The sequence below is a fragment of the Trachurus japonicus genome, chromosome 19, assembly GCF_045865225.1.
Source record: "Trachurus japonicus isolate A0001 chromosome 19, Traja_1.0".
In the NCBI taxonomy this organism is placed as follows: Eukaryota; Metazoa; Chordata; class Actinopteri; order Carangiformes; family Carangidae; genus Trachurus; species Trachurus japonicus.
In genome coordinates this window covers 3,900,354-3,916,012 of record NC_140925.1, presented here as the reverse complement: position 1 = coordinate 3,916,012, position 15,659 = coordinate 3,900,354, and the positions used below count along the sequence as shown (strand labels likewise).

Genomic DNA, 15,659 nt, shown 5'->3' with positions numbered 1-15,659 from the left:
AGAAGACAAAAAGCACAAGCTTCTTGAGGGGAGAGGGAGAGGCGGCTGTGAAAAATGTATTGGCTCTATGCCTCTTTTTTATACAGTCTATCTATGCTCTATGCACAGCTCCACTACTTCCTGTCTTACATTATTGGACAAACTGATTAATCCAGGTGTGTCTGAGTAGTCACAATGGTCAGACACACCTGAATTAATCAGTTTGTCCAATAATGTAAAACAGGAAATAAAGGAACTGCCTTAAATTCAGGAAGTAGTGGAGCTGTGCATAGAGCCCATTGGTTAAAGACGGTGGCACAAAGCACAACTATACAGACATGTAGCAGGATGACAACAAAGACAATACACAAGCATGGCTATGCAGACAAACAGCAAGAGAGTGACAGGGACAAGAAAGGGTTTAGTTTATTAGTTTATTGTGCGTGGACAGTAAAACAAACAGCTATTCAGTCATACAGGCATATAGCCAAAGCAGCAAGACAGGCAGTGGCGCGGGCAAGGCAGAGAAATATAACAACACACTAGTATTACAAAGGGTTAGGAAGGCATTAGGAAGGCTAAACTGACAGAACATGAAAGACAAAGAACAAGCAGGGTTAATAGCATAGCATACATAAAGACAGTTAATAACAGGGTTATATGCAACAACATATCATATGTTGTTCTTGTAGTTTTACCACTTCAATTACTTGAGGCCAGATTTCTTAAAACACTCGGGAAAGCAGAAATATAATTCATTATTTAAAAAAAAAAAACACACACACAATAACACTTTCTTATCTATATCGGTAGGGGAAATGCCTGTATTTCTCAGAGACAGTCACCATATCATAGTGACAGTCTGAAAACATTTGTGTGCATGTACTGTGTTTTTGGTGTTTTATTCTTACTGTATTGTTATTTGATGCTGCTATAAAGTATTTTCTGTAACCCTTGCCACATACATTAAAGGTGATAGCTACAAGTTTAATTCCGCCAACGTAACCAGATGTAAATATTTATATATTTCGGACCCGCCAAAATTTATTAAACAATTATTTATATACTATTTTTTTTTAAAAATTCACTTTTATTCTGCACCCCTCTAGACATTCTGTGGATGCATTATTTTTGAAAAATTAATCCTTCTGATGAAAAAGTTGATGATGCTGATGAAAAGCTAACCTTTAAAGCAGTACTAAAGAACTTTCAGTTTTGGTTGAGTTTGGCGGCGCCTGTGGACCAAAGCGGTAGTGTTTTGCCTGAAGAAAGACTCCATTTCCCATGAACACTAGCGTGAAGCCCTGTAAATATCCTGCATTAAAATTAACAGAAGACATCAAAACTAAGTTTCTGTTTCCAGTGGATCATTTCAAAGTGAAAACACAAACATAATCCATTGCTAAAGTGCCGTTTTGCCTGCTCCCTCCTTGTTGTGACTCGTGAAAGTGAAACTTAAGTGAGAGCAGGGTTCCTACCATGCTCCTCAAAGCTGCTTAGTGCCAGAGAAAGAGATACAGACCCCCTCAGACCACGACAGAGGTGTCATTCAACTTGTTGTAAGTCGATGTATCATCACAAAAGTTATGAAAATATTTTATGAAGGTTGAAAAGTTCCTTAGTGTTGGTTTAAGTTTTGATATTATTATTATTATTATTATTATTATTATTATTATTATTATTATTCATAATAATACATTGATTTTAACATTTATCGGCTGTAGATTATGTTTACTGTTTTGCGTTTTTTTTTAAACCGGGGATTTAGCCTTTATTTTGAAAAACCATGACACGCCGGAAGTAAACAATAATCACGTTACAACCCGGAAGCATTTACCCCTTTTCTTATGATTAACGTTTGAATAGACGAAGAATGAGCAATTTATCCTGTGAAGAAACCACCATCAAACGCGAAAATGCTGCTAGCGCCGTGCGGCCTCTGAGACCGAGAGCCTCATCACCATCATCCGCGTCTTAACGCTGCGGTTCTGGGGGAGACGAAGGCGGGTGAACCGTGAAGCGGCGACGGAGGAGAAGCAGCAGCAGCAGCAGCAGCAGCAGCAGCTCGCTGTGTTTACAACCCGAGGGAGAGGCTGTTTCCCCGCAGTGTGTCGTTAGCGAATCGGTGAGTGTTGTGTTTTACAGGCGAAGGAAGGGGAAGGAGGAAAAGGAAAAGGAAAAGGAAAAAAAAAAAAAAAAAAAAAAAAAAACATGGCTGAACTGCACGTCGTGGAGCCGAGCGGCGGTGCAGGAGGTGCAGGAGGAGGAGGTGGAGGAGGAGGAGGAGGTGCAGGGAGGTCGGTGTTCGGGTTCCCGGGGAAGAGCAGCAGCCCCAGCTCCCCGTCCGAGCCGGCGGACAAGCCGGGGTCCCGCTGGGTCCGGCTCAACGTCGGAGGAACATACTTCATCACGACCAAACAGACGCTGTGCAGGGACCCGAAGTCCTTCCTGTTCCGACTGTGTCAGGAAGACCCGGACCTCGACTCGGACAAAGTGAGTGCAATGTGCATGCATGTGTTCAATTCATTAACGACCCCTCTAATGTTCGTGTTTGTGTAATTAATCACACTGCAGGTTCCCTCTGTTAACACCAGCTTCTCTTACTGTTGCACCTACAACCCCGAACACTCTGCAAAATCATCTGAACCTTACCTCACTTTTATCAATAGGACAATTTAAAACCATAACTACATCTTATTTTACCTCCAACTGCTCGTGATTTTAACTATGTTTCAATTTACCCTATACTAGTCACCTTTAAATTCTGGTATTCTGTTATGTTTTTGTATGTTTCAAATGTCTTGTCTTCTGTCCTTATATGTTTTGTGTTTCATCTCGGCTATATTGTAAATGAGGTTACTCCTCAATATATCTCCGAGTTTAAATAGCCTAAAGGTTATGAAATGAATCTTTATATAGACTTAAATATACACAGTGGTGTAGTCTAATTTGTACACTGTTCATACCTGTAACACATGGACTATACTGTAGATAGTTTTGTTGTAGGCAAGGCAAGGCAGCTTTATTTATTCAGCGCATTTCATATCAAGGGGCAACTCAATGTGCTTTACATAAAAACAAAACATATATATAAATAATAAAAACTAGACTAAAATAGAGCATAAAATATGAGTTTGCAGCATGAAATATTGATTTGTATTAAAAACAATTAAGAGGATTTACAGTGCCAATCCAAGATTAGGATTTAAAGTTCTTTAAAAGAGCCTACATGAAAACATCAATGTTTTTAACCTGGGTTTAAAAATGCTTAGAGTTGGGTCTGATTTCAGTTCTGCTGTTTGACCAAATTCGTAGTGGGTATGTACTGAAATATTAATGCATTTCAGTGGGTATACTGCGTATACCTGAGTATCACACAGACTACACCACTGAATATACTGTACACGAAAAAGGCCACATGCTGCATGGATGTCAGGACTAACACACCTGTGATCAGCTGATCAGTTCATATGATGATCAATTAAGTTGACTGGCAACAGTCTAGAAGTCACTTTTTTTTTTTAGGCAAGGCAAGGCATCTTTATTTATATATAGCGCATTTCATACCAAGGCAACTCAATGTGCTTTACATAAAGACAAAACATGAAAAAAAGAAGCATAAAACAGAATAAAAACAAACAAAACACTAAAAGCAAGAGCAAATAAAAGAAAATAGATGAAGTTTTAAGTTCTTAAAAGAGTTCAGCTATAAGCACGTGAAAAGAGAAATGTTTTTAACCTGGATTTAAAAGTGCTCACAGTTGGGGCTGATTTCAGTTCTGCTGGTATTTTGTTCCACTTGTGTGCAGCATAACAGCTAAATGCTAATATGTCAAAATCCTACTGACACCAGCTTATTACATAATATTTGTAATTTCTCAGTTTTCTGTGACAGTGAACTCAACATCTTTGGTGTTTTGATCAAACATAAACAAAGTTCAGATGTTAACTCAGATCATATTGGACCTCTTTATATCAAACAAGAGATTATTTTTTGCATTTTGCATAATGAATTAACTAATGCAGGGATTCAAGAAAGTATCTGATAAACATGTCAAGTTATTAAAAAAAAATTAAGAAAGAAGAAGCTGTGGTGCAAATTTATTCCAGATGTGTAACACAGTTGTTATACAGGCCCAGATGTATGTAAACTAGGTTTTTTTTGAGGCTTGGAAATATAACGATCATCATGTGAAACATTAACCTTCAGTGTAAAAGGTCAGAGCGTTTCACACATCAAAGACCAGATGATCGATGGGTTTGGACTCAGTTCAAGTCGTCACTGATCGATCATTATCAGGAGCAGATGTGAATGAATTTACAGATGTTTAACTCCTGACATGCTGAGTAACAGTCAGCTGACAGTGAAGTGTCTCAGTAAAATTTGGTCATTTTAAGACCTGAGACTTTTCAACCAACACTGATTATTCGGCGTGTCTTTGAACGCACCGGTGTGTCTCCAGCTGTCAGTGTTTTGGTGAGACGCTGTGAAACCAGTGAAGTGATGGTGACAAAGACAAGAGACGGATCACACTGTACTGTGGGGAAAAAATAAAACAACTAAAACATCCACCAATCAAAAATTACACAGAAGTTAGCTACGAGCATCCTTATACTTTACAAATATTCAACAAAATTGAAGTTTTTGAAGTTGCTGCTGCTGCTCATTCATCTGTCATGTCCACATGATGTTTTGCATTTTTACTTGTTTGAAAGTTTTTTGGTTTTGTTTTCTACATTTTTATCTTTCCTACAGTTTTTGCACTTTTATTTTTTCAAATATTCACTCACAACAATAATAGTAATCATTACAATTATGATGACAATATTTGTATATCAGTATTGGTACATATGTAGTGGAATTAGTGCATGTCATTATTATTATTATCAGTATGACAACCATGATAAGACTGAATGTGAATAAAAAATATTTGGTAACCCTTTGATTTACAGGCCGTTGATAACGTGATAATGTCAAGAAATAAACAAGACATAACAATTAATTGCATAGTAATGTCAAGAAATAGCCTAGAAATAACGTTTTTCATAAAGGCAAAAGATTACACATGCTTTTCATGCTTTGAATTTTTTGGGAAAGGCCAGAATTTTTCTCCACCAAGTCGTTGCAATTGTAAATTACAATCACTTATTTCTGGGCTACTTCTACGCAATCAATTTATATTTTTTGGCAAAATTTCTCGACATTACTATGAAATTAACCGTTATTTCTAGGCTAATTACATATGATGCAATTAATTGTTATTTCCAGGCTGTTTCTAGACATTATGACACAATTAATTGTTATTTCTTTCTTGGCTATTTCTAGACATTATGATGCAATTAACTGTTATTTCTTGGCTATTTCTTAAAGCAGAAGTAAGTGGTCCGGTCGTTTTCGCTAATGCTGCGTTCCAGGCAGGCTTTTGAAATCGTAAATTACAGCTTCAAGTCACAACTTACGACTTTGTAGCGTTCCAGGCAACCCACTCGTGTTTTTCCGACCTGTTTTACCGGTGAAAGTCACTATAACGGCCACTCGTAACTTCCGACCGGTGAAGTCGTACCAGATCGAACTGGTACCACTTCACGGTCGGAAAAATACGAGTTTCCTTGAACGCACCATAACAGTCCTCGTCCCTACGTCGCCACATTCACGGCGTCCCTTGGCTGCACACACAGCCCTGCATGCCGTTCTCTCTCCTCATTGGATAAAAACTGTAGGATACGATAAATGTTTTCTCCTCGGCTCAGAGCAGAGCAGAGTGACTGACAGACCCGTGTTTCAGTCCAAACACTCTATGTAAGTGATTGCTGTCGGAAGATATAACTATTTAAGACTTATATTAACACAAATATATCACTTACTTCTGCTTTAATATTATGATGCAATTCATTGTTATTTCTTGGCTATTTCTAGACATTATGATGCAATTAATTGTCATTTCTTGGCTATTTCTAGACATTATGATGCAATTAATTGTTATTTCTTGGCTATTTCTAGACATTATGATGCAATTAATTGTTATTTCTTGGCTATTTCTAGACATTATGATGCAATTAATTGTCATTTCTTGGCTATTTCTAGACATTATGATGCAATTAATTGTTATTTCTTGGCTATTTCTAGACATTATGATGCAATTAATTGTTATTTCTTGGCTATTTCTTGACATAATCACGTAATTAGCGGCCTGTAAATTAAAGGGTTACCAAAGTTTCTTATTCCAGGGTTCATATCAGATGTTCTTGTAACAGGCAGCGAGCTCTCTTTAATAATCTTTTTGTTCGTACAGGACGAGACAGGAGCGTACCTGATCGACAGGGACCCCACGTACTTCGGCCCCATCCTGAATTACCTCCGACACGGGAAACTGATCATGGACAAAAACCTGGCGGAGGAAGGTAAAGGTTTCTGACCGGCCGACTCTGCAGGAAACATCTGACACAGCGAACACACACACAGGCTGATGATGATGATGATGCTGATGATGGGTGCGTTTGATTCGTGTTTCAGGGGTTCTGGAGGAGGCCGAGTTCTACAACATCGCGTCGCTGGTGCGGCTGGTGAAGGAGAGGATACGGGACAACGAGAACAGGACGTCTCAGGTACAGAAAACAAACAAACACATAGATAAATAAATAAATAAATGAATAAAATAAAAACTAGGTCAGAGACTGAGGAGATAAATCTGTAAAAAAACAAACAAAAAAACACTTTGTTGCAGTGAGAATGTTCCCAGAATAGATTTATGTGTGCAGATGATTGATGTTGTTTTTAAGTGACTGTTTGTGTATTCATGTGTGTGTGTGTGTGTGTGTGTGTGTGTGTGTGTGTGTGTGTGTGTCCCTCAGGGCCCTGTGAAGCATGTGTATCGAGTACTACAGTGCCAAGAGGAGGAACTCACACAGATGGTCTCGACCATGTCCGACGGTTGGAAGTTCGAGCAGGTGCAGAAAAATCAGATTTTTATTATTTTTTTCATATTTCAGCCTCAGAGACGTTTATCACAACAACAAAAAACAAAAGAACACAGACTAATTTTAATTCATCAGGCTGAAATGTGTCTGAATATTCACAGAATTCACACTGAATTTTATTAGTTTGTGAAATTAGAAATGAATCACAGCGTCTTCGTGTTCATATCATGTGTTTGTTACATGAGCTTCACTTCCTGTCGTTACTTTCAATCCATGTGACGACAGGAGGTGAATTAAACAGCTGAATTATCCAGAATTTAGAATTGAAGACGTTGAATCACTGAATTGATTCGACTGTACTTTGCTAGATTTGCATTAATTTTTCAAAGATTCTCAGCGGGGTTAAGATATGGACTCTGTGCTCACATTGGACCGCATTTCTTCCTTGAATATGATGGTTCCCCACTCTCCTTCCAATTTTAAATAATGTGTTGGACGGTTCTTAACCCAGTTTTAGTCTCAGTTATCTCCTCAGATGTTTCATTTTCTTGATGCCAATAATTTGACTCTTCTAAAAAAGATTTACATCTTCTCCACGGCCACAGAATGGGTCTTCATGGTTGTTTAAGAAATGAGACTGCATCAGTTAGGGTTAAATAAGTTGCATCCATGCAGTAATTATACAATGGGAGACTCTTACCTTTCACCTTAATTCAATCTAAGTGGTGACTTTGTTTTTGTATAAAGCCCTTATAAAGCATATATATATATATATATATATATATATATATATAGATTAGATAGATAGGTCTGTTAACTGTGTCTTCCCTCCTCGTCCTCAGCTCATCAGCATCGGCTCCTCGTATAACTACGGCAACGAGGACCAGGCCGAGTTTCTTTGTGTCGTCTCACGGGAACTCAACAACTCGACCAACGGCATCGTCATCGAGCCGACTGAGAAGGCCAAGGTCAGTGACTCCACACCACACCTGTCCTCCTTAAAGGGATACGGCAACATTTTTTTTCTTGTCTTGCCTCACTCCTGAGTCCATGACCAGCAGATAGACACCATCCTTTCGACTGTGCGTGCAGTAACAAGGGAGATATGGGCAGAGCAGGTGCACCGCTAATTAGCTTAGCTCAAACGCTAGAAGTGCATAGGTAGTGTTAGCCTAAACTCTGTTAATATATCACTTTATCGACATTTCAAACACTTTAGGCGAGAAAGTAGCCGTTTAGATCAGCAGTGTGTCGTTAATTTGTCTAAATACCAGCTGTTTACAATTTTGTTTGGACGAATTTGCCGCTACTCAAGCTAGCCGTTGTGACCAACGCACTTCCGGTCACTTTCACAAAATAAAACACCCGTTGCCCTTTACATACAGAAAACCATGACGATAGAATTTGTGCTTTTACTTTGAAATAGGAAGCTAACCTACCCTCGATCGGCCTGCCAGTTTCCGTTTAGAGTTGCTGAAGAGTTTCTCTGATGACTTTAGGTGGAGGCAGGCTAACACTACCGATACACTTCCAGTGTTTGAGCTAAGCTAATTACGGGCGATACGGCTCTATCTCCCTCGTTACTGCACGCACAGTCGAAAGGATGGTGTCTATCTGCTGGTCATGGACTCGGGAGTGAGGCAAGACACGAAAAAAAAATGTTGGCGTATCCCTTTAAATTTAACCTCAGCTTTTAATTCAAAGTCTTGAAATGTGTAAAGTGAGAACTAATATAAAATACAAATGTGTTTCAGTCTTGGGAGTTAACATGTGGAATAAGCTCAGTGATGAGTTGAAGACATGTAGTTCTTTGTTGAGAAACCTTGAAATGTAAAACAATGAAAAATTATAAAATACAGTAATGATTACTTTCATCTTATTATTTTGGACTGATGACATTCTAGGTAATTTAATTTCATAGAGTGTAAAGGATAGGCAAATATAAGCCTTGGGCTTCAGCCTATTCCCTTTTCGGTCACTGTATGATATTTTCTTTTGTGTGTGTGTGTGTATGGTTGCAATTGTGTATAATATGTGTTGGCTAAACTGTTCACACAGAATGGTTGATTTTGATGTTGGTGTTGTATGACCGAAATAAACAAATTTCAATTCAAAATTCAAAACTCAAAGTCAAAAGTTCACGCTCCGTCTCTCTCTGTGTTTTCAGATCCTTCAGGAACGAGGCTCCAGGATGTAAACAGCTCAACATCAACATCAACATCAACATCATCAACATCAACAACAACATCAACATCAACAACATTTCTTCCATGAGTTTACCCCCCTCCCCCTCCTCCTCCTCCTCCTCCTCCTCCCCCTCCTCCTCCTCCTCCTCCTCCCCCTCCTCCTCCTCCTCCTCCTCCTCCTCCTCCTCCTCCTCCTCCTCCAGTGCTGCTCACAGCAGCTTCTCGATGGTCAGTGTCACGGCGACGGAGGCTGCGGTGCCGATGCAGTGGATGGACGCCCGCCCCGGCACGGAGCTCCTACTACACATCATCATCATCATCTTCCTCTTCATCATCATCATCATCATCTTCATCATCATCATCATCATCATCATCATCATGGTGGCTGTTAAACAGACGGGATCCTCGCTCGCTCCCGTCCACCTGGCTCTGTCGACTCAGCAGAAATCTCCTCAGGACTCTCAAAGGACACAAAGGAACGAACACACGCCCACGGACTGAGCCTCTGTCCCTCTTTCTCCCTTTCTCTTTCTCTCGTTACCTGGATCTGGATCCTCCCCCCTTCCTCCCCCCTGCGCTCCCAGACTCCGAGGCAGGAGGTCCAGAGGAGGAGGAGGAGGAGGAGGAGGAGGAGGAGCAGCGTTTCCTCTTCTCTCCTGAGTCTCTACAACGGTCGTCGTCGTCACCCTCGGACAGACGCCGGTTTCGACGCAGGATTCGATCCGATCTGTTTCCGCGGGGGGGGGGGGGATAATTTGGGATATTTTAGCGCAAAAAACGAAAGAAAAAGACTCAAACAGACTTCACCTATGTACAATTTGTCAAGGCATGTGAGGAATCTATATAAATCTATATAGGCTACATGATGAAATTATATGAAAAATTGAATGCAAATGGTGTAATTATTGATTTCTGTATCATAGTTGTCATATATTTACATATTCTGGTGGGTGGGTGAGTCTATTTAAATGATGGAGAGACAATATCACTTTTCATAACCAGTTTTCCTGAAGGTTCCCCGCCCGCCCCGCCGGGCGAGAGTGCGTCTGCAGTGCCTCTCTCTCTGCTTTCTGTCACATCACTGAGATATCACAGGTTTTTTCAGCTGCACGTTTTCTGTAGTGTTCCTCAAAAAAACAACAGCAACAGAAAAGAAAAGAAAAAAAAAACACTTGTCACTTAAGTTTTTCTCTTTAAATATCCGACTTTGATCTCTTGCATATCTTAAAATTGTAATTAGGGACAAGGAAAAACTACTGTCGATGCCATTTTTCGCCCCGGGGATTGGACTGTGGCCAGTCTGTATGCTGCCTCAAAACCCTGAAACAGCCCCGTCCTCCCCTCCCTCCCCCTCCCCCTCCCCCCTCGGCCTCGTGCTGCCTTCATGCCGACTCTGTATCTTCTGTTTGGTCTCTCTCATCCTGCAGCGACTGTAGCAACTGTGGCTCGAAGCTGAATCGTGCTCCTCGCGCTTAAAGCCCTCAGACACCTGAGAACTGCATTTTAATCACAGAGATTTACGTACTGTCAGTGAACCTGCCACACGGGAAGCGTCTCCTCAGCTTCCTGAGCTCCACACCGGGAGCCTTTATTATTACTATTATTATTATTATTTCAAATGTTATGTTGCCTTTTTGTTTTTTTGTTTTTTTGTTTTTTGCTTTGTTTTTTTCTGTGCCGGCAGACGTTTTTAATTTCCAGGTGACGTTGAGCTGCTGTGACGCTGCTGTTTACACCTGTAACAACATCTGGGCAACATGAAAACACAGGAAACAGCAGCTTTGAACCACTGCCCATGTGATAATTAATAAGGCTCAGTCTATACCAATATTGTTTTCTAATCATTTTGCAGGAGCTTTTAATGGTTTCAGTGCAGGTAAAACTCTCTCGGCTTCTTTTTCATGTTCAACCAGAGCTGAAACCTTTATTTATTTTCTTTTATTTAATCGATTATCGACCAGAAATGTCTCAGATGAGAGGATTTCCTTCTTTTCTCAGCTGAATGAATTCAAACTGTGAGCAGATGTGAGTGTGGTGTTGTCACCGGTGCGACTGCAGCGTCGTCACGTCGGCACATCTGGAGCCGTGTTTTTACACATATCAGATGGAAAAAAAATCCAAAACATCTCATTTGTCTCAAACTTTCAATCTCAGCCCCTTGAAGCTAAGGAGGCGTCGCCGCCGTCTGTGTGTGTGTGTGTGTGTGTGTGTGTGTGTGTGTGTGAGACCCTCAGCCAATCACTGGCATTGATCACTTTGATACGCCGCCCTTTGTATAAAGAGCATATTTGATGCAGTTATGTTATATCAAGCATGAACAAAAAGAATGCGTTTAATGGGTAAAAAATAATAATAATATTAATGATACTGTACCTTTTGCTGTTGTCAGAGCTCAGACTTTCTCTGTTGTTTTATTTTTGTTATGTTTCCTTCCTCTCGAGTGTGTGTCGTGCAGTTTTATTCTACTCCGGTGGGAGGCGCCTGAACGTCTCATGGAGGAGGAGCACCTTTCTTTTTCTTGTTTCTTTCTTTTCTTTCTCCTTGTTGTTCTCTGGGCCTTTTTGCAAAGCACCTTGGGTGTCGTTTCCCTTCGTCTGTGTCCAGTGTTGTGCCTTTGACCTGTGTCGTGCACAGTTGTTCTCCCCCTCTCTGATCATTGGTGCCTCTCGTACCTTAAAAAAGCCACGAGGCACCGACCTGAGGTAGAAAAAAAAAAGAAAAGAAAAAAGTAAAATGCGGTCTTTAGCTTGGTTTCTGTTGTTCAGTGTTTCAGTGAGAGGCAAGCCAAACTAAATCCATGACCCGCCCCTTCCCCCCTCCTCCTTTGCATTGTTTTATTATAAGTTTTATTATATATGACTATAAAATGATTAACAGCTGCTTTCTTTGTGCCATTTGCATTGAGCTGAATCCGCCCACAGCCTCACTCACACTCACACTGTAAACACCTGCTTCGTGTTGTGTTTACAGTCTTTTTTTAAATGGATGGGAAGCAGGGCGGAGCGGTCGAAGCAGGTTTTTCCCTCCTCTGCTTTTATCTTAGTAAAAAAACTCCAGCAGTGCACTTGTCATCAGAAAAAAAAAATCAATTTGACTATAAACCTGCCATTGTTTGGCTTCTTCTTCCTATTCTTTTGTTTTTGTTTCTTGAGTTGCATGCGGAAGCCATTCTCCAACGATCCCATTTTTTAAATGTCTATGTAATCAACTTTTAAAGCACTTAACTGTACCTGTCACCTTTGTGAAAAAAACCCAGTTTGATCTGACCTTGGTTGCATTTAGAGTCAGTGGTTCCCAGAGGATGTTCTCACATGATTGTTAACAAAATAGGAAATAATCGAAAACACATTTCTACATATCTGTTTTTTGTTTGTTTTGTTTTGTTTTGTTTATGAATGTTTTTTTTGTTTTTGTTTCACCAGCCGTGCTAATGACTGCCTTTCCCTCCACTCTCAACTGCAGTGCCAATTAGCGTGTGTTAGCATACAAAAATGCTAAACTAACATGGTTAATGGGATAAAAATGTTAAAAATGAGCATTTAGCTCAAAACACACTATTATTAGCATTGGTCATGGGTTGTAAAAGTTGGATTTATAAAATATTGTTAATGATCACTAGAAGGTTAATTATCATACTGATGTGAAGTGATCAATATTGTGTTTAATGCTAATTTGCAATTTTACCATGCTGAGACAACAGTTCTTTCAGCTGTAGATTATTAGCGTCGGTCATTCATTGGTTGTACTAAGTTAGATTTTGAAACCATTGTTCATGATCTCCAGAAGTTTTATAATTGTTAAGTGATCAATTGTATTTAGCGTTTAATGCTAATTTGCAATGTTACAATGTGAACAACAATTCTTTCAGCCTATGCTTGTTAGCGTAGCTGTTGAATCTTAACATTGTTATTATTGTTGGGTATTAGAACTAAATGGATTCATCAAATATTGTACAGGCATTCATGATCCCCAGTGGGTTAATCCTACTGATGTTTAGTTATCAAATGTATAAGATACTTAATGTTATGCCAATTTGCAACGTTACAATGCAAACACAACAACCTCGGCCTGTTAGCATGGCTGTTGACCCTTAGGATTGTTGTTGTTGTTGTTATTAGCATTGGTCATAAGTTGGTTATGATGTACTGGAATCATTAATTATTGTTTGTACAGACATTTAACTCACTATCCTACAATTTTACTTCATATCTAATGGTAACATACAAATATTAGCCTACCATGCTAACACAGCTAACTGGCTCTTTGAACCTCGGCCTGCAGACCTTTAAGCCTTGTTTCCTGAAGGTTTTACTTCTTAAAAAAATATCTGTATCTGTAACAAATCTTCTATCTACTGTGTAAGGGGATGACAAGCCAAAAAAAAAAAAAAAAAAGTTTGGGAACCACTGACTTTGCTGAACTTTGTGTGATTTTCGTAACATTTTGACCCAAGCAACCATTGTATTTTTTCAACCAAAAAAGAAAAAGAAAAGAATCCTACGTTTTTTTTTTGTTTTGTTTTTTTTTTTTTACTTTTCACCTGCACTAGCTACAGATGATGTGCAATGTTAACAAATCTGCAAAACAAAAAAACAAACAAAAAAAAAAAGAAAGAAAAAAAATTATAAAATATCTATCTGTGTTGTTTGGGCACGTGAAAAACACGAGAGCATGCATTGTTCTAGAGATTTTTACGGTGTTGTGTACTGGATTGTGTCTGACCTCTGTGTTAGTGCAAAGTGTATGTGATGCATGGTGGGGTGGGGGGGGAGCAGAGGGACGGCATGGCTCTGTGGATCTGTAGGTGTAGATTTTATTGTGTGGAACAGTTGGTCTACAACTTGACATATTCTCTCTACTCACACGTTCCGTTTCTTTGTCGTTTTTGTATCTTTGACATGTTAACGGTAGATAAAGAATATAGCTAGCTTTGAAAACAAATTAACCAATCAATCAGAATCGCAGGATATCCCCCCACCCACCCGCTCCTGTTCCTGTTTCAACTTTGGTTTATAAAGCATTTACGCGCCCCCCCCCCGACCCACCCCCCTCGCAGGTCAACACACAAAAAGAAAGATTTGTTTTAAATCCATGGGTCATTTTGCCAGTTAATCTGTAAACACCTGCATGCGTTTGTGGACATGCACCACACCTGTACACTCATTTAGACGTGCTGAAAAAATGTCACCTATTAACAGTTACTTTGTGTTCATTTATCAACAGTATTGATGTCAAATGTGAATATAAATGTCAATGGAGACTGTGGAGAAATGTTTGGAAGCTGACAAAAACATTTTCGTCTTCGATTGTTTGTTTGTTTCACTTTTATTTATTTTGTATTTTTTGAATTTTGTCTACCAATGTCGTTTCTTTACATGTAACAATTTTAACAAAACCCAGTCTGGTTTTTAATCATAAAATGTGTCTGTGTTTTAACAATGTGTCTCACTGGTTGTTTGTTGTATGTGTGTTTACTGTGGATTTAGGAACAAACATTGAAAACTTTTTACGTTCTTATTGTAAATGACCTGTGGCATTGACCTGCAGTACCTTCACGGACCAGCAGGGGGCAGTGAGCCACTGACAGTCAAAGGAGAAACTCATTTATGTAGAAATCTATTTATTTTCAAATCAGACATTTGTACAATCCATCAAATTATTCATACACAGTTATTTCTGCTGAGTCTTTGGTGTAAAACAACATATAAAAAAAATAAAATATACAACATACAAAATGTAATACAAAAAGACAATATGACACAATGATGTAAATCATGTTAAAACAAAATTTTATAGTTTGAATTTGGTATATTTACAGCTGTGAAATTATATTTGTTTATGTCTACCATTTTTAGCACCATAAAACTGATAAATCACTGAGCTCCCGAATTAAAAACAATATATCCTTGTAAATTCAGTCTTTTCTATACAAAACAAAAACCCATTTCTGAAAATTGAACATTATCACTTTAACATGTAGAAATAAGAAATTAGACATTCAGTGCCAGAAACACCACTTAATAAGTGAAGTATTGAAATACCCTGATGCCCCACAGACAAAGCTACATTATACTGTATGTGTTGTGATGGAATTGAAGGTTGTGTAGGTTAAAGAACCAAAACTACAACCATAGCTCTAAAAATACATAAAAGCACCAACCCTGTCAAGATAAAACTACTGTTTGTCTTATTGATAACAAATCCCTGAAAAGTCCAAAACCAACATAGATAACTTGGTTCCCAGTGTAAAATGTACAATTTAATTGTTTAACAAGTGCACGGCCATTTATCCAAACAGCTGGTCTTGAAATTGTGAATTTCTCAGGGACTATTTCAGTGGCGGACTGATACACAATGGTACTTGGGTTAGTATCTTAATTAGCGCTGCACGATTTGCAAGAACATCAAATTGCGATATATTTTTTCCTTTATTTACACTTATGTGATGTTTGTTTGGTCTTGTACCAAACAAACATTTCCCTTTGTGTTTAGAGAACATGATTTGTTGTGCAGGGCGTCTCTGTAGCAACACAACACTTATGGCACCAACAATCTACAACAACATTGTGACACATT

General features: G+C 39.0%; 1 protein-coding gene across 1 annotated transcript; it reads left to right on the top strand.

The window, feature by feature from the left end:
* The first annotated feature begins 2,190 nt into the window (after window positions 1-2,190).
* Window positions 2,191-9,182, top strand: kctd2 (potassium channel tetramerization domain containing 2). Its single transcript, XM_085762187.1, has 6 exons — window positions 2,191-2,472; window positions 6,273-6,381; window positions 6,494-6,585; window positions 6,832-6,927; window positions 7,740-7,865; window positions 9,065-9,182. The coding sequence occupies exons 1-6, from the start codon at window positions 2,191-2,193 to the stop codon at window positions 9,092-9,094; spliced, it is 735 nt and encodes a 244-aa protein (XP_085618313.1). The 3' UTR covers window positions 9,095-9,182.
* The last annotated feature ends 6,477 nt before the right edge of the window (window positions 9,183-15,659 follow it).

Bases quoted from the DNA above. Each gene is read 5' to 3' on its own strand.
- kctd2 (XM_085762187.1), top strand. From the start codon at position 2,191: ATGGCTGAACTGCACGTCGTGGAGCCGAGCGGCGGTGCAGGAGGTGCA. The intron at 2,473-6,272 runs GTGAGTGCAATG...TTGTTCGTACAG, and splicing joins CGGACCTCGACTCGGACAAA to GACGAGACAGGAGCGTACCT. The intron at 6,586-6,831 runs GTACAGAAAACA...TGTGTCCCTCAG, and splicing joins ACGAGAACAGGACGTCTCAG to GGCCCTGTGAAGCATGTGTA.